This window comes from Zootoca vivipara, chromosome 2, assembly GCF_963506605.1.
Source record: "Zootoca vivipara chromosome 2, rZooViv1.1, whole genome shotgun sequence".
NCBI classification, from domain to species: Eukaryota; Metazoa; Chordata; class Lepidosauria; order Squamata; family Lacertidae; genus Zootoca; species Zootoca vivipara.
Genome location: NC_083277.1, coordinates 43,514,503 through 43,538,451, shown reverse-complemented (window position 1 = coordinate 43,538,451; position 23,949 = coordinate 43,514,503). Strand labels below are relative to the sequence as shown.

The following is a 23,949-nucleotide window of genomic DNA, read 5'->3' as shown; positions in this document are numbered from 1 at the left end:
GCACAGATTGCCTCAGTTTACTCATCACCTCTTCACGAAATATCTCGCTGTGAAGCACTCGGGGTTTTTGTCAGCACCTGTTATTCCCGTCTGTTGCTGCAGCAGGCCCCACCATTGAGCTCTGCCCTAAGGCCCCCTTGACTGGTGTTTCAGTCAGTACTGCTGCAGCACCATGTCCGAGGTGCTCTGAAGCATGGCAGGAAATTTAAATAGCTGCTAAACACCATCATGGTGATCACTGTAGCACCACGGCTCATGGGGGACACAGATGTAGATGAAGGCTCACTAGATATCTCAATGCCAAGGATCCTTTTGAACCTAGAGTTTGGCCCTCTAAACTACAGCAGAGATAAGCACTTCAACATATACTAACATGGTCATTTATTTTAGAGTCGCCATATTTTTAAAAAGTGAAAATCTGGACACAAAAGAGTTTTTGAGTTACTTTTAATGAAATTCGCCGAAATCTACACTTCTGACACGGGTTGTCATACGCCCGGATTTTCCGGGACATTTCAGCATTTTCCACCCAGATGCTGTTTACAAGGGCTGAATACCGGCTATGTTTGGGAAATTCTGGATATATGGCAACCCTATTTGCCTTCTAAAGGACTACTTGTTGTGTTTTAATCATAGACAATATAACCAAGATTGCTAATTATCTGAGGAACATAGCAAATTCAATAACTCAATTTATACTTATGAAGGAGCACTCAGAAGTCTACTTCATCATGAAGACAGGGTAATATAAACTGATGGGAATATTTGATAAGAAAGAAAATAAATGGATAACCATGCTCCCCAAGATTAACTTAATTTCATAACTGTTCTTTTGCTAACATGCAGGCATTGTGTAGATCTTGCATAATATTTATGCTGAACATGTTGCGAGCCCATTCAGCTTGATTAGCTATAATTTAGAATATTCCCTGATGTGTTTTCTTAATCAGAAGGGCAGCATGCTGTTTTAATAGAAATGGAAACTAGCATGATGCAAATGCTGTTCAGTAGGAAGGCCACCAGAAAGTACAATAGGCCTACATTTTTTAGGATACCCTGGACAGCAATTTGTTAAGCTATCAGAGAACTTGATATGGATGAAGTAATGCTGTAAGAATGCTATGTTTTCACCAGGGGAGATTCAGAGTAGAAGGTGAGAACTTAACAGCTTCATACTTTTTAAAGAAAGCAGTATTTACTAAAATGGGAAGAGAACTAAGAAGCATAATAAGGCATCATTCTGGAGAATAGGACTATGAACCAAAAGCAACAACTGTGCAGTGCAATTTCCCCATTAATTTCCTTTTCTGAAACCCTCAGCCCCAAAGCGACTGCTCTCTGAGCAAACTGTTAAGATTTAATGTATCCTGCTAGAATATTACTGGCATACAGCATTGTTGAAAAATGTTGTACTTCTGAGCTTCAGTGTGCAATGACAACAAGAATCTGGCTCATCTTCAGTAATTTTTAAGACACTCATTGAATCACAGATTTATGAAAGATGCAAAGTAGGTCAAGATAAAGGAAGGATGGTATTCATTAGCCAAAGCATATAAATAAGGATAAGAACTATAAAAAGATTAAATAGACAGACAAGTATAAACATGGAAAAGATGAAGCCAAATTACCAATAAATTGGGATGTAGAGATCCTGTATAGGCTAGGCTCTTTGCCATGCGTTATGTTCGTATGGTTATTCTGTTAACACTAGGACAAATGGGTGGAATAACTTCATCTAAGCGTCACTTACTGCTATAGTCTTATGTCAGTATCTACCATAAACCGAGGTGGGGTCGGGGGAGGCCTGAGTTTGCCAACATACTGAAAGCTTTTGCAGAAATGCTCCTTGATCACTGCAGATGGTGAAAGCAGTCACAAAATTAAAAGACGCCTGCTTCTTGGGAGAAAAGCAATGACAAACCTAGACAGCATCTTAAAAAGCAGAGACATCACCTTGCCGATAAAGGTCCGTATAGTTAAAGCTGTGGTTTTCCCAGTAGTGATGTATGAAAGTGAGAGCTGGACCATAAAGAAGGCTGATTGCCGAAGAATTGATGCTTTTGAATTATGGTGCTGGAGGAGACTCTTGAGAGTCCCATGGACTGCAAGAAGATCAAACCTATCCATTCTAAAGGAAATCAGCCCCGAGTGCTCACTGGAAAGACAGATCGTGAAGCTGAGGCTCCAATACTTTGGCCACCTCATGAGAAGAGAAGACTCCCTGGAAAAGACCCTGATGTTGGGAAAGATGGAGGGCACAAGGAGAAGGGGACGACAGAGGACGAGATGGTTGGACAGTGTTCTCGAAGCTACGAACATGAGTTTGACCAAACTGCGGGAGGCAGTGCAAGACAGGAGTGCCTGGCGTGCTCTGGTCAATGGGGTCACAAAGAGTCGGACACGACTAAACAACTAAACGACAACAACAACAAAAGCACAAAAAAGCCAGTAAAACATGCTACCTCGCTGTTGTTAAAGTAAAACAATTCTTTGAAGCTGGCTGGAAACTGGAGGTGTTTTTAAACAAAAAACAAAACAAAAATCAAACACAGAGACACAGCCCTGACCAGCAGCTAGAATGGGGATGGGGATTTTCATTTTCATTACATGCTTAAATTATAATCATAAAAACACACTCAGGTGCGCCCCAATCCGAGACTTCCGGTTGGTCGCGCCGCCATCGCAGTCGGAGATTAATTCGTCGGAGTGGGTTTCAGCGCTTTAGAGGAGGGGGAAACTGCTACAGCAAAGCAGACCCCGTTTAGAAATCCCAAATTGGGCGTTTTGGGATCAGATTGTCCGGTGGGCATCCAAAAGCGAGCTCTCCCTCCCCCCGGCAGAGTCTGTTTTGAGCCGGCAAGAGCGGGGGGGCGGATTGGAGCTGCGACGCAACAGACACTACATTGCTATCTTTGAAGTGTGAAGCTGCAGGACCGCGAGGTAGTGGCGATCAACTCTTTTTGGGATTTTGGACGTTGATTTGGAATATCTGGACTAAGGGAAGAGATTTTAAAAACGGAAGTCGGTCTCTCCCTATTGATGAACTAGAAAGCAGGAATCTGACCCAAAGCCGGTGACAAAGTAGCAAAGCTTTGAAACCACCAAGGAAAGACTTTGCACTCCCCAACCTAATGCAGGGTGAAGGGGGGGGGAGTTCTTCATGAATTAAAAATCCCTGCAAACGAAAGAAAGTGAAGGGGGGGTACCCCTTTCTCAACCCTGGAATCAACACCCCAGGAGATTCAGCAAAGTTTTTTTTTTTTTCCGAATGGGAAGTTTGACAGCTGTCAAAGAAATTGGTAAAGATTTAAACTTTGTTGCAAGAGAAACCATTAGCGGAATAACATATGTTCTGTGGAAAATTTTCTCAGCCAAGTTGGTTACGTTTTGAATACTAGAAGATTGAGACTCCATTGTTCTTTGTCCTCCTATCTTTGTTCTGCCCTTGAATGAGGCCGGAGCAGATGTTCCCCAGAGGACAGTACTGAATCTGCTGGGAGAACTGGCAGAGGGGCAACGACAATTTAGTTTACAGCTAAAAAATGTTTTGGACCAGGAATGGGAACAAGAACTAAAAGAAAATATTGAGAATGAGAAAGAAAATGAAAAGCCTGTTCCTGAGGACAATGGGCAAGAAAATAAACAAGAGGAAGCAGAAGTAGTTCGACAAGAAGAGAAGAATGAGCAAGAGTCATTGGGAACTTTGATTTGATTGGTTCTGAAATGGAAAAACAAGAATTGAATGGGTTATTAGAGGAAATATGGGAGTTAAGGGAAAGGATGGGGCAGAAGGAGGTGAGGGAAAAAATAAGGGTTGTAAAATGGGAGAGAGTGGGGGTGGGATGAAAAAAAGGGTAGGGTAATCGTTTAACAGGACAGGAATATTAGGCTTTGAAATCTTGGCTGTATCATGGATTTGCTGTATTGAATGGGGGGAATTCTAGGGAAGAGGAAGAGGCAGAGTTGAAATATTAATCTAGAAGTAATGTGTGAATAGAGTTGTATAATTTTTATGAAAATTCTTGGAGGGAAGATTAGGCTAAGGGGAGGAAATTTGATAAATTTGATAAGAGAAAATAGAGGTATGAGGTTTAGAAATTAGGTTAAATTAGCTATTAGAATTTTTTTATTTAGACAGATAGTTGGGTAGCTTGCTGTCTCTATCTCTCCTTTTGTTCCGGGGCCTCTTGGTGGCAGGGAGAGGTTCTGGGGGAGGGAGGGGGAGACAGTGAAAACTATAAAACTATAAAATGGACCATTTTTAACTGCCCGTCACCCATGGGACCTACTCGTGGCAGGAGGGGCCCTGTGGAGGAGGGGGGTAGAAGAAGATGGATTTCATGTTAATTAGAATAAGGGTAATGTTTAAGGATAGTGATTAGCTGCATGAATATATGTTTAAAGAGTATGGGTTGAAATTGTTAGAAGGAAACTGCAATGAATAAATATGAGAAGAGATTAAAATCAGGAGGGAGGGATACGAGGAAGTCACCAAAACAAAGTGAAGTAAATAAGGGGTTGAGAATACATACATGGTGATTTTTTTTGTCGTTTTTTTTGCTGGGTTTTTTTTTTGTATGTGTGTGTGTTGATGTTTTGTAATGTTGGTATTTGGTTGTGTGTATTTCAAAATTAATAAAAAATAATTTTTTAAAAAAAACAGATGTGCCCCAATCCACTGAGGCCTGCAGCCTAAACATTCACTTCTTTCAGAAATCCCTTTGTGATTCTAGCCCATGGGTAGGCAAACTAAGCCCCGGGGGCCAGATGCGGCACAATCACCGTCTAAATCCGGCCCGCAGACAGTCCAGGAATCAGCGTGTTTTTACATAAGTAGAATGTGCCCTTTTATTTAAAATGCATCTCTGGGTTAATTGTGGGGCATAGGATTTCATACATTATTTTTTTGCAAAATATAGTCCGGCCCCCCCACAAGGTCTGAGGGGCAGTGGACTGGCCCCCTGCTGAAAAAGTTTGCTGACCCCTGTTCTAGCCACTACATCTCCCTCCCCTCCCATTTTTTCTGCAACAGTCAGTATTCCACACTCATGAGCATGCTCAATCTACACTGGGCTGTTCTCGGGGTTTCAAGACCTTGTGCTCTACATTCATTGACCTTGGAACTAAGAGGCATGGGCAATGTCCCCTGAATTAAAATACAAATATTTTCTAAAAATTCTCCACATCCAATTTGGAATGATCAGAAGAAAGCTTAACTATCTTACTGTGAGGTACAACACGGACCCCTATACACTTGGATAATGTTAATTTTCTCTTTATTTCTAGCTGCTTTGTTGCCTTGCATCTGATGTTAACAGAAATCCAAGCCACTACGTGAAGTTCCCAACTTTAATTAGGCACCTCACTATGCTTGCCGAAAGCTAAGTAATATCAGCCAAAAATAAGTAGTATTTCATAGTCAAAGTAGCATTTATCCATCTTGTTTGCTTAAAAAAACACCTCCCAAATGCAGATATGCAAGCCTCCTACACAAGGAAGAAGCAGAATTTATAATAGCCCCCTAAAGAATACTTTGCTTCCAATACTTTTCATCACATTAAACATTATTATGGTGGGACAAAGAGCCAGTTACCAAAATCTAGAAGTATGCCAGAAATCTTTGCATCTCACTGCCAATTTCATAACAGAAATATGCAACATTGTGTTTGGGCTACATGATGGGTTTTACATATTCTCTGGTCCATAGCAATTTACACAAAATAAATCAACAACAGAAAAGAGTATAAAAAATATATTTTGCATGCAAATTAAAACTAAGTATTGGCTCCAACACAGTGCACAAGCAGGAGAGATTTCTACTGGTGGTATGGTTCCTCTCTTTTCCCCTACACAACCTCAACATCTGTTCTAAAGGACTGAGAGACCCTTTGGAACAAATTTTGGGGGTGCATGAGGCCCTATAGGGCAGAGGAGAGAAGGTGAAGTCCTGTTGTGCTAGTGGAAGTCCACTTGTGCAACACTGGATTAACCTAACAACCCTTAGCATTTTACAAAATGGAAACCATAGTAAAACAACTTCATTAAATATCTTTAATCACTTTAAGTAGATAAAAAAGCGTACTATGGAAGGTTCATATTGCCTGATTTGTTTGTTTGTTTGTTTTACAATGTTTACAATAGTGGTGTTGGGTTTCTTATTTTGTTTTTTAAAGGCAACATTCCCTGAATCCAAAATACATAATTATAGCTGATGACAAAGGTTTTTGTTTTGTTTTTTTACTATGAGAGCTTTAGGTCTTCCTTGTAGTCTACAGACAAATCCAAAACACCCTACAGTAACAAAACTGCAGGTTTTCACTCAACTGGTGTCTCACAACATACATTTCATATGATATACAGAAGGCCTGAAGAATTCAATTAGCTACTTCTACTTGCTAATATTCTTAATTATATCCGAAGTTCGTACGGATCAGAGCAAAAAAGAAAACTACAGTCAGCACTGATGCACTTACCATTGGCAACTCTGAAAAACTGATAAAATTCATGGTTGTGTGAAAGCATACAGTGCCAATTTAGGAATGTGAGGTATGAGCAACTGCATGGGTGCACCAGAAGGCATCCAATGGAGATGATGTTGCACTAATGGGGGACTTCGATTACCCTCAGACAGATAGATGGGGTAAATGCATGATCTAGTTACGATTAAGATGTGAAAATTCTAGATACCCTAAATGCCCTGGAACCATCCAAAGGGAAAGTGTCACATGACTTAATCTTAAATAGTGCAAGATATAAGTGTTAATGCAAGTGGTCTAGAAAGGATGTGGCAAAGAATTAGAGGAGCACATCTCGGAAACAAAATTCTTTAAACATGTTACAAAAATGGGAAATTGCTAATCCACAGGAAAATCCATTTTGACATCCAGAGATGAAAAAATAAGAATGTAAGGAGAGAGCCTGCTGGACCAGACCAATGGTTCATCTTGTCCAGGCATCCCCAAACTGCGGCCCTCCAGATGTTTTGGCCTACAACTCCCATGATCCCTAGCTAGCAGGACCAGTGGTCAGGGAAGATGGGAATTGTAGTCCAAAACATATGGAGGGCCGAAGTTTGGGGATGCCTGATCTTGTCCAACAACAATGTCACTCTATCAGCCTCATGTTAACACCTTCTTTCTCTCTCTCTCTCTCTTTTAAAAAATCAATGGGAGCTTCAGCATACACCCTGACCAAAAGGGTGCTGTGGCCAGCCAGAGTCACTCTGTTATCGATCCCTAGGGTTTCCGATAACTGAACTGCCCAGCTGAGCAACAAAAGGGATTCTGAAGCCTGGCTATCCCAGGTCCAGTCCTACACTAAAATTCTCATTGAATTTTGGCCAAATGTATATCATTCACAATAACTGCAGGCTGGCAACATATCAACACTTGCCAGGCTACACCAGAGAGGAATTTTCTGGAACTGGAACTCAGATACTTAGAAAGTTAGGATGGAAGCAGATATTATGAAGAAGAAAACAACAGCGCTGCTGCTGCTGAATAATCCTTTGACTCTTGCAATGGGGGTTAATAATGAAATGAACATGTTTCTATAACTCCACCCACTCAGCCAGACTTGGGAACAGAAGGCAGCACCCTTGAGAAGCTGCTCACAGTACAGCACCCGGCAGGGTCACCACTGGTAACTGTCCTGGGCCCTCCATAAACAAAGTCCAACTTAGCCCAGGCAGCCACCATCTTTGTTTTCAAGAATGCTCTGCAAGATGACACAACTTTGCGACATTGTTGGCAGGGAAATGGCTGCCAACAGAAACGGCTTCATTAGCTCTCCTCTCAACTGCCATGTTACATGAGGCCAGTCATTCCATCAGACTGCCTCAACAGGAGATAGGGAAATAGAGCTCACTCCATCAGCTCCGCTGGAAGCCAAGCTCCATCAGGCACCTCCTGCCTCTAAACTGTGCCAGCTGGTCAATATAGGAACAACTGCCTAGAAACTGGTGTCTTGGGTTTTGATTTTCCTCTTCCCTCCTTGTCCCTTTTTCCTTGTGTGCTGTGTGTGAGTTTTAGATCGTAACCCTGTGGCTAGGGAGTGTATTCTTTTGATTTCATATAAGCCTCTCTGGGAGTCTTTCTGGCTGAAGAACAGGGCACAAATGATGTAAATGAATGGATGGATGGATGAATGAAACAATTTTAAAATTGGCATGTTAAGGGAATTGCTAATATAAAGAAGTCTGGGTTTGAGTTCTGGGAGAAGAGACAAATGTTCTAGAGGCCTGAAATTTTTATGGCATTTCAACCAACATTTGAACTGACCAGGTCACTGTCCTACTTGGCCACTGTAACAATTTATTTGAGTGTTGAAACAGCATGCAGAAAGGAGCCCTGTGATGCCCCAAGCTATAACCAAAAGGCTTATTCTTGCCTCCTACAAAGCTTTTATTTTTAATTTTGAGTTTAGAATTCTTATCTGCTTATCAGATCTAGTTTTATGGAACATATGACAGCAAAAGCTTGTTACTCATAGAGCAACAAGACTGAAACCTGTAATCTGCATCGCGTCCTTTATTCCATTTTATAGCACTATAAATTTTGTCTAAGCCTGAAACATGCAAAAAAAAAAAAAAACCCTCACGATTGTCTGCTTTTAAGAGGAAGTGACTCAAAAGGACCCACCAGAAACAACACTTGCACATGCAATTCTTTTAGGTTAACCTCATGTTTTATTTCAAAATGCAAGCAACAATATTTCAACAGCTTTTTTGTTGCCCTATTAAGTTAATGAGTCTTTTTCAAGCATTTTCTTCTTTTTATAAAAAGGTATCGTAATACAAGGTGATGGGAACAACACTCCTCTGATTTGGCCAGCTTCCTCCCCTATTTCATAAGTCAAGTGGGTAGAAAATCTCCTTTATCCCTAAAGTCACTGTGGAGAAATCATAGGGAGAAATCCAACAAATTAATTCTCCACTGTGGAGAAATCCAACAAATTAATCCCATTGATGAAATGGGATTGTGCAACTTCCCCTCTCTCATCTTTCCCTGTGTGCCCCACAGATCAGTTGTGTGGCAAGACCCCGATCCCTCCCAGAGTAAATAAAGACACTGGACAAATTGCATAAGGTTAATGGGCGTAAAAGGCCACAACTTTATTGATTACGGATGTAGAGAGGTATTGGCTTAAGCATTGGATCTAACCGACTATATCCAACTTCAGCCCGCTCTGCTGGCAGTCTGTGAAGGGATAACCACCGTTGGGTGAGCCCTGCGATGCAGATCAACTAGGAACTCACCCTGGGGCCACCGCTAGGGGCAGGGCCGTCTTAAGCACCTCTGGCGCCCTGGCGCCCTGGTGCGACGGATCCCTCCGGCGCCCCCCGGTGCCTCGTTTTCCAGCGTGGCGGGCGGGCAGGTGGCCGGGCTCAGCATGCAGCACAGCTGCCAAGGGCACTGCTGCACGGCGGGCTTAGCGCGCAGCGCGGCTGCCCAAGGCACTGCTGCGCGACGGGCGGGCAGGCTTAGCGCACAGCGCTGCTGCCGAGGGCGCTGCTGCATGGCGGAGCGGCCAGCACCCCCTGGCGGGCCGGCACCATGGCGCCCTGCGCCACCCAGCCTGGCCGTAGGCCCTCACCTTCCACAGCTTCGGACATGGCCACGCACCCAGACTCCTTAAGGGAGTACCCTTCAGCATTTTGGGGGAGGTGATGGCAGCAACCTCCCCCCCCACCTGTAACCTTTCAGAGATAATCCAAAATGGAAATATAAATAGTTTACGAGGGTCGAATCCCAGTTATGTCCGATGAATTCTGGGTGTTTGGCAGCCCTAAGTTCAGTATGGCAATGGACGACAGTCACAAATAGCTTAATCTGAGTAAGAAACATGTGTGCATGTTATCTCTGTGATGACTATAGCATTGATATTCTCTGAGTGACAATTACTACGAATATTTCATTTTGACATGGAAACTTTTTGAATGGTGCTTCCAGCTGCTTCTGGAACCATCAAACTATTAGAAAAAAACGGAAAAAGTGTCGAAACGTGACATTTAAAACTCTTTTAGACCTTGGCTTGCACATCTCATTGAGTTTTACTTCCCCACAGAAATGCTTAGGCAGACCAGCAGCACTGGCTCACCATGAAACAGCTGGTACCAACTACTCTGCTGGTATTTACTATTCTGATGGAACAATCTCCTACACTGTCCTAAGAGAGTATTGTACTGCTGCATCATACATAACTACTAGTTTTACCTTTCATTATAGTCTCTAAACTCTAAGCTTCTAACCTGAGATCTTGGCTTTATCTCTTGAAGGGGAGGGGTCTCAGCCACTGACAGTCTGGCACAGAGTCCCTTTGACCACTTGTATTCTCGACCCTTGCCCCTCTTGACTGATAAAAACTAGCAGGGAGCGCACAGCTGGCTGAGCCAGGAAGGCAGTAAGTAAAACCACGCTTTGAGAAACCCTCCCTGGATTCAGAAACTTTAAGTACTGGCCAGTTGCCAGTCTTCCTTTCTTGGCCATTGGTTCTTGAGCAGGTGGTCATGGACCAGATCTGGGCACTCTCGAAGGAAACTGATTTTCTAGATCCATTTCAATCAGGGTTCAAGCCCAGTTTTGGCACAGAAACGGCTTTGGTATGACGACCTCTATCAGGGAAATGTGTCCCTGTTAATTCTCTTCAACCTCTCAGTGGCTTTTGATACCATTGACCATGGTATTCTTCTGGAACATCTATCCAAGTTAAGGGTGGGTGGCACCACTTTATAGTGGTTCTGGTCCTACCTGGATAGTCATTTCCAAAGGGTGATGTCTGGGGACTGCACTTTGGCCCCGTGGAGCCTGCAATGTGGTGCTCCTCAGGGTTCAAATTTATCCCTTATGCTGTTTAACATCTACATGAAACCGATGAGTGGGGTTATCCAGAGGTTTGGAGAACTCTGTCAGCAATATGCTGATGACACACAGCTTTGCTTCTCCTTGACATCTGCAGGTGTGGCAGTGGATGTGCAGTTCCCCCCTCTGAATCGCAGGCAAAACGATTTCCTTTCACCTAATAGACACACAAGGTCTTTCCAGATGATCATCTGAAGCAACTTCAGTCTACAGAATACTACCACATAAATATATAACTTAGTTTTCTTTTGAGTTACGGTGAAAGACTTCAGGTTTTTATAATCAAGAGAAATGCAGACTAAAAATTCTGCTACAGCTCTAAGTCAAATAAATGTGCCCCTAGGCCTGTCTGATACTTGGAATTCTGCCAGCAAATAAAAAAACATTAGATAACCAAAATTATCCACCTGGGAAGCATATGCAAAAAGATAGACTCCTTCTTTTATTTCACTCCAAAGATTACAAAACTCCGGATGATTTGTGAAAAGGCATGCTTTTGTCTGGGTTTTTCTGTCAATGGAAGACAGCTGCTCCAGGTAAAAACCAGCAGTCTGAGGTACAAAAGTCACTAGCTTAGAAAGGTTCACAAAGCTGCCCTGCTTCACAGGATTAAATTAACCCACACCATTAATTTCCAAACTACAGATTAAGTCACATAACGAAGTTTATGTACACATGTTATTAATGCTATTATCTCTTTCAAAGTCTTTTGATGCCATGAAGCTTTGGTACAGAATTTGAAGAAAGTATTTCGGGGGCCAATTGTCCAGTAGCACCTTACAGACCAGCCAAGTTTCTTCTGGTATAAGCTTTTGTGTGCATGCACACTTCAGATATTTTTATTCATTAGCTTGCTCTATCTAGTAGTCTGGTGAAAGAAACTGCTCATTTCCCCCCATGAAACATTCATAAAGATAAGCTGTGTTCTCATCCTTATTCATCTGAGAAACATGAAATTAAGCACTATCTACATATATAAACCAAATCAATCCACAGATTGCCTTGTAATGTTATTCTAGTCTAGGGGTTCACTATGTAGTCTTGGCAGAAAGAAGAACCACCATTAAGTTGACCCATAAAGTTGTTTACTACAGTAAGTGTTCTAAAGAGACTACTCCAGAACTAGACATTTCTAGCACTTATAAATTTTATGTTCTCCATTGCAAATTAATATTCACAGTTTGCAGTGACTTAAACTTTAACCTCTACAGTTTTCTGATATATTAACGAAGTATAGTCATATTTCCTTCCCCAGTCTCTTTTGGAATATACAGTACTTCATTCACACAATCATTACAGCTACTTAACCAATCAATGTTTACTTATCCCTGTTAGAAATACCTTTCCATTTTTTTTGCAGATAAATGAAACGAATGGCTGATTGCCATTTTACGATCAACAAAAAATCCAAAACATTCTCATCTCTTATTTGCAGCTAATAGGTCCTTAGCAAACAGTAATTATTCTTATAATGCTTGATTCATTTTTTAATTCAGTTCTATTTTTGTTATACTAATCTTTGGGATATCCAGTCTGCATGACTTTCTCACTTTTTAATATATATTAACAAAAATCCCAGCTTGATGTCATTATGGTTCCAAATCCTACTATTACAATCCATAAATTATAATATGTGTGGGTAAACATATTGTTAAAAAGTTGCTTACAGGGGGGGGGGGGAAGGCAAAAGTTAGTTACATTTGGGTTGTCGCTAATGCTTAAGTATTTCAAAACACTGAGATTTACTGAAACATTACTCAAGGAACTCCTGTTATACCTTTAGTTGTGTTGGCAATTTACTGTTACCAGTTTATGCATCTTTCCATTTTAACACAAAATCATTCAGAAAAACTATTCTCTCATCTGGAAACAGTGAATGGGGAGTTTTTAGAAAATGTCTGCCATCGAAAGAATCAACAACAACTTAGGGATGCAGGGATGCACATACTTAAATGCAAGTAGCCAGAGGATACTGTGTCAATCAATTTAAACATGAAGTGGATCTGATAAGTGAGTGATGTGAGACAATAATATACCAAAGGTACTGACCTGGAAGTCAAGCTGGTTGAAGCAGGGGTGAAAGCAGCAGTTTGGAGAGTAAACACAAAAAGGAAGGAAATAGCAAGAGAATAAACGAAGGAAAAACATTAGTTTTTCAACATAAAAGTGAGCAGATGTTATATCAGCAATCTCTTGTCAAAAACAGAAATCAACAAATAAACCTTAGTGCACAGTGTTTCTATGATGGGTGATCACCAAAGCAACAGCTTAGGAGGAAGTAAACATGTTGCTTACGTGTGATGGAAAAGCTACCTTAGAATATGTATACATTCTCACGTGTATACACATACAAGTGAAACACTATGAAGCTGATGGTAGTTGCTAAGGCATATGTCTGACAGGAGGTATTCATGCTTGGGGAAAATAATGTTGCTTGGACCAACAAGGATTTGAGGATGACTCATATAGAGCAAGTCATCTTCACCAATGAAAAATAAAGGAAGCTCAATGGCTTGGCTAGATGTTCAAAGAATTTTGTCAGAGATTCTCAAGTACTGATCACTTACACTGATCAAAGACACCACTTTTTCCCATGGAAACATAGACCTTTCTAAAGCTGAGAGCAATCTTTTTCAGTCCCAAGAATAAGACCAATACTTCATCACTGAGAATAACCAGATGCATGATAAATATTTTTTTTTGCAAAAATATTTAACATGTCCTTTCAATTAGCCAAAACACACATACAAACCCTTATCTAATGCCAAACCAAAAAGAGTCCCCCAGAGCCATCACAGGTGCACATTCCTGCATCATTTTGCAAAAGGTGATTTATTTATTTTTTAAACATCAGAAATAGCTGCATAGTGATTTGGTATGCTGGTTTCTTTTATTTCAGCGGGTTTTTTTTCCCTCTTGAATTTTCTGCTGACATTTCAGTTTACGTCCCTCCCACTACCATACTATTGCATTGTTGTTTCAGTATGGTGATATAAAGGAACTGTAAGCTTAAGTATTTTGTCGAAATATGACAGAACATTCATCAGGCATTCGCCTTCACAGAGGCACAAGCCTCTCTTAAGTTGGAACAGCCTTACTCAAGGCAACTTGTGAAACATGAACTACAGCACTTGTTTTTCATTTCCTGTTGGTTGATTATTTATCTGGGGCTCTCAGTTTGATGTTATTTAGCACAGGTCCAAGCAAAGGTTTACTGTGGAATTCCCTTGCCTTTCTATACTTTAAGAGAAGAAATTAACTAAAAAGCAGAAAAAAGATTGCAGTATCATATGCAGAGACTGAGGCTGAATGGATTCGTGTCTGTGTTCAGTACATGTCTACAAAAGTAGACTGTAAAGTCGATTCCCTCAACTGCCTTTCCAGATTTTTAAAAGAAAAAAATATTTTAAAACCTGCTTGCTTTTAGCAAATTTTAATATCTATAGATATAGATATTTAATTGTGATGTATTTTTAAAAGAACTTAAGAAATGATCGAAGGACTTTCCAGGATCATTCTTTTTTAAAAAATAACAACAACCCCCATTTCTAACTTCCTCAAGCAGCTGAAATATGCAGCACTTGTGCTCATTGGACACCGTGACCAAAAATCTGCTGGAAGCAGCAGTATGCTAAGATCTTCATAGATAACTTTACAAATAGATAAGTGGTTCTTTTCCCCCCCACCCCCCAACAACCCATTTAGCGGGGACACTGTATAGAGGAAAATATGGCTCCCCTAAAAAAAGATTAATTGGGCCAGCCATCTTGTTCTTGATATAGCTATCCAGGAAGAGGCAGCATGTCATAATGTCATAATCTACTGTGACTTCAAGGGTTTTTCAGGAGCCACAGGGCTCCCCTGTCACTAGGGGAATTGTGGGAAGTTTGAAATGAAGGACAGCTCACAGCAGCCTGTTGCATATCACAGCATTCATTTCCAAAAACAAAAACAAAAAACCCCTGGCCCACTCGTGGTGTTTTTTTCACCTTTTTCATGTTAAGGCAGAACCAATATGCTATTCATCTCCAAACTCATGTGTGTAGGCTTTCTGTCTTCATTACATTTTAAGGCCAATAGTAACTCCATCCATCAGGAACTCAAATTACAATTAACCTCTTAGCTGTGTTGTTGTGGAGTATTTCAGCTTGGTTTTCAAATACTATCTTGCATCTCGGATTTAAATTTAGAAACTATTAAGCATGGCACCATTTTAAAATGAAACACGTTCATGTCTGTGTGGAGAGAATCACATGGGCCAATAGGGACCCACACACCCTGAACTGAATTGCTCAAGGCCAGCTCTCTCATCTTGCTCAAAAGAATTCATGAAGAAGCAGCTATAGAAAGAGTCTAAAGCAATGGTCAGTTGCCAGGAGCCCAGAGATTAAAATAACTAAAGAAAACACAGGAATGGGTGGCTAGCGGGGTGGGGAAGAACCATCTCTTGTTGGGGAGCAAGAGGAGGAAATTCAACTTGGCAAAGGTTGGGGTGCCTTAACTGAGGTGGTTTGTATTTTGGCTATCCACTAATTCAGGCACCCCCAAACTCGGCCCTCCAGATGTTTTGGGACTACAACTCCCATCATCCCTAGCTAACAGGACCAATGGTCAGGGACGATGGGAGTTGTAGTCCCAAAACTTCTGGAGGGCCGAGTTTGGGAATGCCTGTACTAACTGGTAAAAAAGCCAGTATCCAGGCAACTATGTCAAATGAGCCAAGTTGCCTCATCACATAATTTGCTACAAATGGGGAAAGAGCTTGTATTGCGTCCCTATCTACTCCACTGGAAATATTTTCACATCATTCAGCGTGCAAGGCTCCCAGTTCCTGGGTGACAGTAAAAGCAGGCTGAAGGAATGTAGTCCTGTTGAAATTGTTTGGTGAAATTGAAGCTAATACGTATCCTCCACAGTGCAGGAAACTGCGTAGCCAGATATCAGTGCAGAGTCTGGACTGAGCATTGTAACCATTTACTGTCATTGACCAGACATATAAAGTCACTCAGGGATACACCTTACCACCTCATATTGGAAATATGCCACCCATTTTTATCCTGCTCTGCATACATCTGAGACACATTCCTATGAATGAAACTGAAGCACAAGCATTTAAAACATCCACCCATTAGAATCCCTGCCTTCTGTGACAGTAATTTTAAAATGGCTCTGTATTCTAAATGGTTCAAAAAGTTCACATAAATCTTTCTCTCTCTCTCTCTCTCTCTCACACACACACACACACTTCATTCAGGAAATCACATTCATATGCATGAAGAAAAGCATAAGGTCTTTTCATATATTGTATCTGTCTGCAATTGATTATATTTTGCAAGTGAATTGCTTTAAAAGCTAGATGTTCTATTTTGCGAGATGAAAAGAAAAACCAGTGCCCTCTTCCATAAATTACTTAATTAAGAGCTATTCCACTAGGTTAATGAAAGGATGTGCCATGCACATTTTCACTATTGCACTTCTAGGCTACAAGTGAGCTACAGCATAGCATTTCAGCTACACAAAACAGAAGGCAGGGAAAGTCACCTTGCGTATTAGGGAGAGAGGGGAGTCATGCTATGGCTCATTTATCCTATTAGCAGCATTTCCGCTTTTTAGCAACAGTTTTCCAGATATTTCTAGCAGGAGTCGCACAGTAAAAGGATATGGTTTGCAAATACTTGTTGTTTAAAAAAATCCTGCTATGGGATATAACTAGAAGAACGTTGTGTTCACAAGGAGCTAGGAGTCCTCAAAGGTGCCCAGGCACAGGATTAACCATTTGCTTTGCAGGTATTATATTGTAAATGATACCTATGGAATCGTACCTATGGAACCGCCTCTCCTGGTATGCCTCGCGGAGGACCTTAAGGTCCACAAACAACAATATTCTGTAGCTCCCGAGCCATAAGGTGGCTAGATTGGCCTCAACTAGGGCCAGGGCCTTTTCAGTATTGGCCCCAACTTGGTGGAACGCTCTCTCACAGGAGACTAGGGCCCTGCGGGATTTGTCATCTTTCCGCAGGGCCTGCAAGACAGAGCTGTTCCGCCTGGCCTTTGGGTTGGATTCAGTCTGACCCCTGTGTTTTCCATCACAGGTTTGGATTAATGGGCTACTTAAAATGAGGCTGCATTTTAAATGTTAATATTGTGTTTTAATCTGTATTTTAATTAATTGTTTTCTTTTCTTTTATGTCTTATTGTAATTTTATTGGTGTTAGCCTCCTTGAGCCCGGTTTTGACTGGGGAGGGCAGGGTATAAATAAAATTTTATTTTATTATTATTATTATTATTATTATGTTGTTGTTGTTGTTGTAGGCTGGAGTCCTAAAACCGTTGAACATATTCTGCTAGTCAGGACTGCTGAAGGAATGCAAAACAGCAAGTTCATAACCTATGATTGGCAGGTGGTTATCTATACACACCAGCTAGGTGAAGTCACATATTGTGACTAGAGAATCAGGGTCATAAGAATATAGGTGAACCTGCAGTCTCAGAACTCATCCCTCTGACCCTCATGGGAGGGTCTTTGGGACCTCGGGCATGTGACTCATGTAGGCAGACAGCAGACTGCGAAGGGTTTTATTCCAGTTGTGCTTAAGCGCTCAGTTTAAGTGCCTTGTTTAGTCTAAGTCAGTGGTTCCAAAAGTGGGTGGTACCGCCTCCTGGGGGCAGAGGGATTACACGGGGGGGGGCACTGAGAAGCAAGTAAGTGGCAGGGGGGCACTGAAGGTGCAAATGATTATCAGATTTTAAAAAGCTGGTATCAATGGATCATCAGTTTTGTTGAATTAATTAAACTAAACCATTTCAACTGGATTTTGAATAAATGTGCAATTAATCGTTACTGTTTTGATGTTGATTGTGTTATGTTCTTATTTAGTGGGTTGTGCAAACCACTATTCAGGCATGGGGATGAATTTATGGAACCAAGGAGGCAGTGGCCCAAAAAAGATTGGGAACCGCTAGTCCAGGTAGGCTCTCTGTACGTTTGTTGCTGCATCTTATGTCTAATATTTGCTATACAACTAATAAAACTTGAAATCTTCACCCACAAGAGTGCTTATTGCCACTGATTTCCCTTTCTTGTGTGCCCACCCCAAATCTACTCCAGAGGGCTGGAGGGAAACCCAGTACAGGTTTTGGGGGGCATGGTAGGAGGAGAGGGAGGTGACGTTCTGTTCCCCATAACATTGGTCTTGAAAGACCTACATTGGCTCCCGGTATGTTTATAACATCTAAATAATCAATAATAAAGAGATGCCTTCATCATCATACATGACTGAATCTTTTCCAGATTTTCCAAATCAGTCTTCGTTTGTAGAGTCTCATACCCAAAATAGACATGTTGATTTTGTCTTGTTTTGTCAAGACTTGAATGCAAGCTTAAAAAACAAAAAAATAGCCCAGAAACAGCATAGCTCACAGAAAGCATACATACTGTATTGTTGTCTCACTTGTAACTAAATCTCTTTCAACGAAGCATCATATTGGTGCCTCATTTGTATCTAAATCTCTTCAGCAAAGCACAAATTATTCAGTTAGCCAGTCTGTTACTTGTTCATTTTGTTCTCTGTGCAAAACTTTACATTTTTGTTGTTAAAAATATTCCTATAAATGCAGTGCTCCCCCCCCCCTAAAACAATGTTTAGGGGTACTCTCATTTTCCTACTCATTGAAATACTGCCCCTCAATGAGGCCAAACTTAGATTCACAAAATGTTTAGGGGTATGCGTACCCCTACATACCCCCAGAAAAAGCACTGTATAAATGTATTAAGGATCAATTTCTATTTTACTTCCAATATTCTATCACGTAAGTACAAATTTCCACTTCACCCGGTGTATTTTTTGTGTGTGCAGAGTACTTCATGCTACCATGTTTCCCCGAAAATAAGACACAGTCTTATACTTATTTTTCCTCAAGAAGACACACTATGCCTTATTTTTTTTTTGGGGGGGGGGTGTCTTATTCCAGCAGGAAGCAGTATCCAGGCATGGCGCGCCATGGCGGAGGGCGACCATGTCTTATTTTCGGGGTATGGCTTATATTGCGCAAATGCTTAGAAATCCTGCTACGGCTTATTTTATGGGTATGTCTTATTTTGGGGGGAAATAGGGCATATATTGTGCAACATTCTTCCTTTCCCTTCCTCCACAACATAAGGAATAGGAGTCCCTTCCCTGCTTTCTTTTAAGAAATACTGTCTTTCCAGAAGACACGGAGGGCTGCTCCTGGCCTTGAAAAATATCAGAACAGATATACAAAGAATTCCTTCACTATTTGGTGCTTTTTTGTTATTCTTCTGTTAGAAAAATGTTGCCATTGTTTCTCATCAAAGGTGAATGTAAAAGGCATTTGTTGCAAAAACACAAATGATGAGGAATTTTACCTTTCTAATTCAGCAATTTTCTTATCTTTGTCATTTTTCTCATTCTCTACTTCCTTGAGGATTTCTAGAAGTCTGTCAACCTCAGCTTGAGCTTTGCCGCATTCGTCTCTATAGTAGGCTGCCTCTTTGTCAAGCTGTTTCATCCTGTCAGCAAATTCAGGGTTCATTCGTGCCTCCTCCTCAGCTTCATGAGCCTGTTAAATTTACCAAGAAAACAGAAAGAAATCACTACCATTTCAGGTAGCTTCACTTTATTCTGGAGTCCCAGACTTCATACGACGAAAGGATTTATGGGTATCCTGTTAGTTGGCAATGTTTTCTCAATGATTCCCATAACAAGGACACGTTTTTAGAGGAAATTCATAGCACCCTGGCTTAGAAAATAAAATGCTAATGAGAGAGAGAGAGAGAGAGAGAGAGAGAGAGAGAGAGAGAGAGAGAGAGAGAGAGACTGCTAGGTTCTGACTCTTGTTTAGAAAGACTGTACTGAACAACTTAATATAAACTAACATATAATATGGTTTAATTTAATAACTGCATTAAACAGTTAGTGAACGATTTAATGCATACTGTTTTAGGTAAGATGAGAATGCATTTAACAGACAGTTTTACCCAAAATCCTTTCCCCTCTTTTTTTATTTCATATTGCCAATATTTAACCTGAAACATAAGAAGAAACAAGCCCCTTGGTGGAACAGCACAAATAAATATACCTGGCAAACACATGCATGGGTGGGTGGTCAGTTCACAAACAAGAAGGAATGCAATGAACACAACAGAAAACAAGAGTGCAAAGCCCACTCTTGCTCCCATTAAAGCTAATGGCAAAACCCAATTAACGTCAATGAGAGCATGAATGGGCCAAAGTGTTTAAAACATTAGACTGAAATAATCACACACAGATGTAAACAAGAATGCACTGCAATGCTTAGCCTACCCCTTGTTTCCCATTATTCCTAATTGGCATCTTCAAAGAGCAGGCAGGGAGAAAACAAGTAGTTTAACCGCAGTGCACATTAAAGACACATAATTCAGAGAACACTTTTTAAATGCACACACATACATTTTAAAGGATTAAGGACATTTAGAACTGCACGTCCTTCCGCTATCTAACAATATATAACAGATGCTGGGTTTGGGTTCAATCCACACTTAGTCATGCCTACAGTAGACTCAATGAAATCAATAGTTAGCACTTAAATCCTACAGATTTCAATAGGTCTCCTCTAAGCATGACTAAGGCTGCAATCCTAATCCCATTTACCTGGGGCTGGGAGTAAGCCCCATTGAATTTGACAGAGCTCACGTCTAAATAGACATGGTCAGGATTGTGCTGTTAGTCTGGAGCCAAGCCTTTGTTTTAATTTTCATATTTATATTTACTTCAGGGAATAAATAAGCAAGCAATGAAACAAGTGTGGGTTAAAAGGCAGCATGCAAGTTTAGATAAAAGGTAATACTAACATAAACTCCTAGAAGTTTGATATTCTTTGCAATGATTTAATCCTCTTTGGTTTTCAACAAGTTTAGGTAAAACATTTTTATTATGAAGAAATGTGCAAAAAATTAGGCTACTGAAGAACTAACGACTGTTCCCCAGCCCCCTGCATGTAACATATCATTTAAGCATGAGGATAATCAAGAAAATAGTTTCGTTTCAGTGGATTTCTTATTCTCAAAGAAATGTTTGAGGCCACTTCAAATGTGATGAATTTTCTACATAGACATAAAGGAAAAAGCATGCAAATCACGTGTGTTTTAGTTATCCACAGCAAAAAACAAAAAACAAAAAAAACTAGTGTGGGATTTTTCATGTTTGATAATGTGCAAGTGGTTTGGAGACTGCCTTTTCTACACAGAAATGTTAATAATGTAGGAAAGTCACCATGTTTGAAGCAGCCCTGGGTTTAAACATATGAGGAGAACATTTTCTACATAAGTAAAACACACATTATACACAAAGGGTACACTCTACACATAGCCTCCACTCATTTCAGTGGGAGCTTGAACAAGGTTCCATTTGGTACCTAGAGAATTATGTCCATAACATTCAATTCAGCTCCCTTTGAAGTAAACAGGAGCTGTTGTATTTTGCAATGTATGTGAGTTGACCCGTTAATCTTTACAAGGCTGGGCTCTGTATGGAATTCCAAGCACTTCTGAGTGTTCATCACAGTCTGCCTGATTTGTCACTCCAAAGAGTAATCCACCATTAAGAGTAATCCACCATTGGAACTCCCAATGGATTGCAATTCTGTGCACACCCCACTGAATCCCACCAAACTCTGTGGTGTATGCATGAAGGCTTTTGCTATTGGTTATGAGATAAAAAGAGACTTTCCACCCTTCCCATAGCCAACAGCAGAAAAGTCTCACAACGGAAGATTAAGAGACCAGCTCTGCCAGTTCACAACCAAAAGAGAATATATCTACACCACAAACTTAAAGCACCAACATAATAATATAACCATCACTGGGAGACTCCTCCATAGGTCTACTCAATAGATTAAGGGTGGCCAATGTTGTGCCCTCCAGGTGTTGTTGGATTACAACTCTCTTCATCCTTGACTGTTGGTCATGCAGGCCAGGGCCAAAGAGAATTGTAATCCAACACCTGAAAGTTGCCATCTATCCCTACAACAGATCATGGTAGGCCCCATAGTAGTTCAAGGCATTCGAGGCATATCCACACACAAAGTTATAGTTGAGTTTAATGGCCATGTCAGGGGCTGTTGAAAGGCGACTCAGCATCTACAATTCTTGCTGGCCCCATCCCAGCTGACTGTAAACGCAACCAGGCTGAAAATTGCCTGGCATGGAGACAAGAGAGTGATGGGAGCACCAGCTCCACCCTTGCTGGTATATAAACAGCCAAAGAACAGCAGCAACCGCCTTATAACAGGCAGCATACTGAGGCACACAGTTGGGAGCTTTTACCACAGTGTGGGATGAAAACAAAACAGCTAGCAGAGAAAGCCTCAGCAAGGTGGGAGAGAAGTAATTGGCAAACTGTGAGTGATGCAACTTCACAGCTCTGAGGAAAAGGAAGTAGGAAATTTTTTTAAAGATGTCATTATACTGGAAAGCAAAACCATACAATTTGAAAGGTGGTGTTGAGAAGAATCCAGGAATTCCTGAAGAAAGAGTGGAAGGACTCACTGGGTCTTCCTCTAAAACTCATTGAGTTAAGCCACTGTAATTCACTGCCAGCTCTTAAGGGAAAGAATCTGCAACATGTCACATACTTAACCTACCATGGTTTTCCTTAAAACATCCTGGAAACTGTGATTTGGTAAACTGGCTAAAGCTGTTTTCAGGAAGCTGAAGCACTCTTATTGCACACTTGACAACTGCGATTGTGAGGATTAAGGCTAAATAATTATCCTATTTGTTGGGCAGAATACATTTTCAGCAGAAAACATATATAAACGTGAGAGTAGATTAAGTACTATATGGTGCATTTAAAATGGTAAGTGCAGAAGTTCATCTCATAAATTGAAGTAACTTGGCTGAATAAAATTCAGCTTTTCATTTTTTTAGCCAAGATATAGCCAACTCCTCGTGCCAAAGGAATTAGCAATTATTTTCAACTATGTCAACTCACATGTTGTAGCACCCTACACTGAATGAAGTCTGCGGTGTAAATAGGGCAACATACCGGGTAGGGGCTTTCAATGGATTGAAATGATCTCCAGGAGACCACATGCACAAACAAACACAAATACAAAAAACTTACACTGGTTTGTTCACATTCTCCTTTCGACAGCTAATTCATAACCATTGTTTGAAAAAAAAAACCCAAGACTTTCCTTGTTGCTTTTTATGATCACATCAGTCAAGGGTCATGTATCCAGTGTACTTAAAATTACCTGGCTGTCATGGTTGGACCATGGTGCATTTTGGATTTATTGTGGCAATTACTGTGCAGGGGTGGGAAACCAATGAAATCTGTTCTCAGAGACTTATGGAACCTGACGGATTCCTGAATGCTCTGGAGGATTTTCCAGTGGAAAGAGCTAGCAATACTGCTGGAGCCTTGGTCACACTCTGGAACGGGGAGATGAAGCAGGCCATCAACATGATTGCTCCCAAGTGCCCTCTTTGGTGCTGTGGAGCTCACTGGTACACCAGGAGCTTATGAGTGATGAAACAGACTGGAAGACGACTAGAAGGCAAGTGGCAGAAATCTTGTGCTGAAGCTGATTGAACACTGGTTAGAGCACTGTGACTGTGTCTAATATGTGGTGGGAGGTGACAAAGATGACCTACTTTGGTGCCTCCACCGCATCCTCTACTAGCTAAGAGTGCCTTTTACCAGCTTGGGTTGGAAAGTCAGCTATAGCCATTCCTAGCTCAAGATAGCTTGACAACGGTGGTCCAGGCATTGGTAACCTCAAGACTGGATTACTGTAATGCACCCTATGTGAGGCTTCTTGTGGACTTAACCAACGGTGCATCTTGCAGCAGCTATAGAACACCTAACAGCTATATAACAACTCCATATAACACCTCTGCTGAGGGAGCTGCACTGGCTGCAAATATGCTACTGGGCACAACTGAAGCCCTAAACAAATTGGGCCCAGGTTATTCAATGGACTGCCTTGACCCAACTGTGCCCCTCAGATGGGTCATCGCTGACAGCACACTTTGTTTGTATAAGAAATTGGTCTTCTAGTGTTGCAGCTACAGCCCTCTGGAATAAG

At 41.1% G+C, this 23,949-nt stretch overlaps 1 protein-coding gene across 1 annotated transcript in view; it reads right to left on the bottom strand.

The window, feature by feature from the left end:
• ERC2 (ELKS/RAB6-interacting/CAST family member 2) overlaps positions 1 to 23,949 on the bottom strand; it is a 361,357-nt gene that overhangs the window by 113,860 nt on the left and 223,548 nt on the right. The window contains exons 10-11 of the mRNA XM_060271028.1: positions 19,247 to 19,440; positions 12,909 to 12,920 (exon numbers count right to left, since the gene is read on the bottom strand). Of these exons, the coding sequence (XP_060127011.1) occupies positions 12,909 to 12,920; positions 19,247 to 19,440 (206 nt within the window). The remainder of the gene's footprint in view (positions 1 to 12,908; positions 12,921 to 19,246; positions 19,441 to 23,949) is intronic.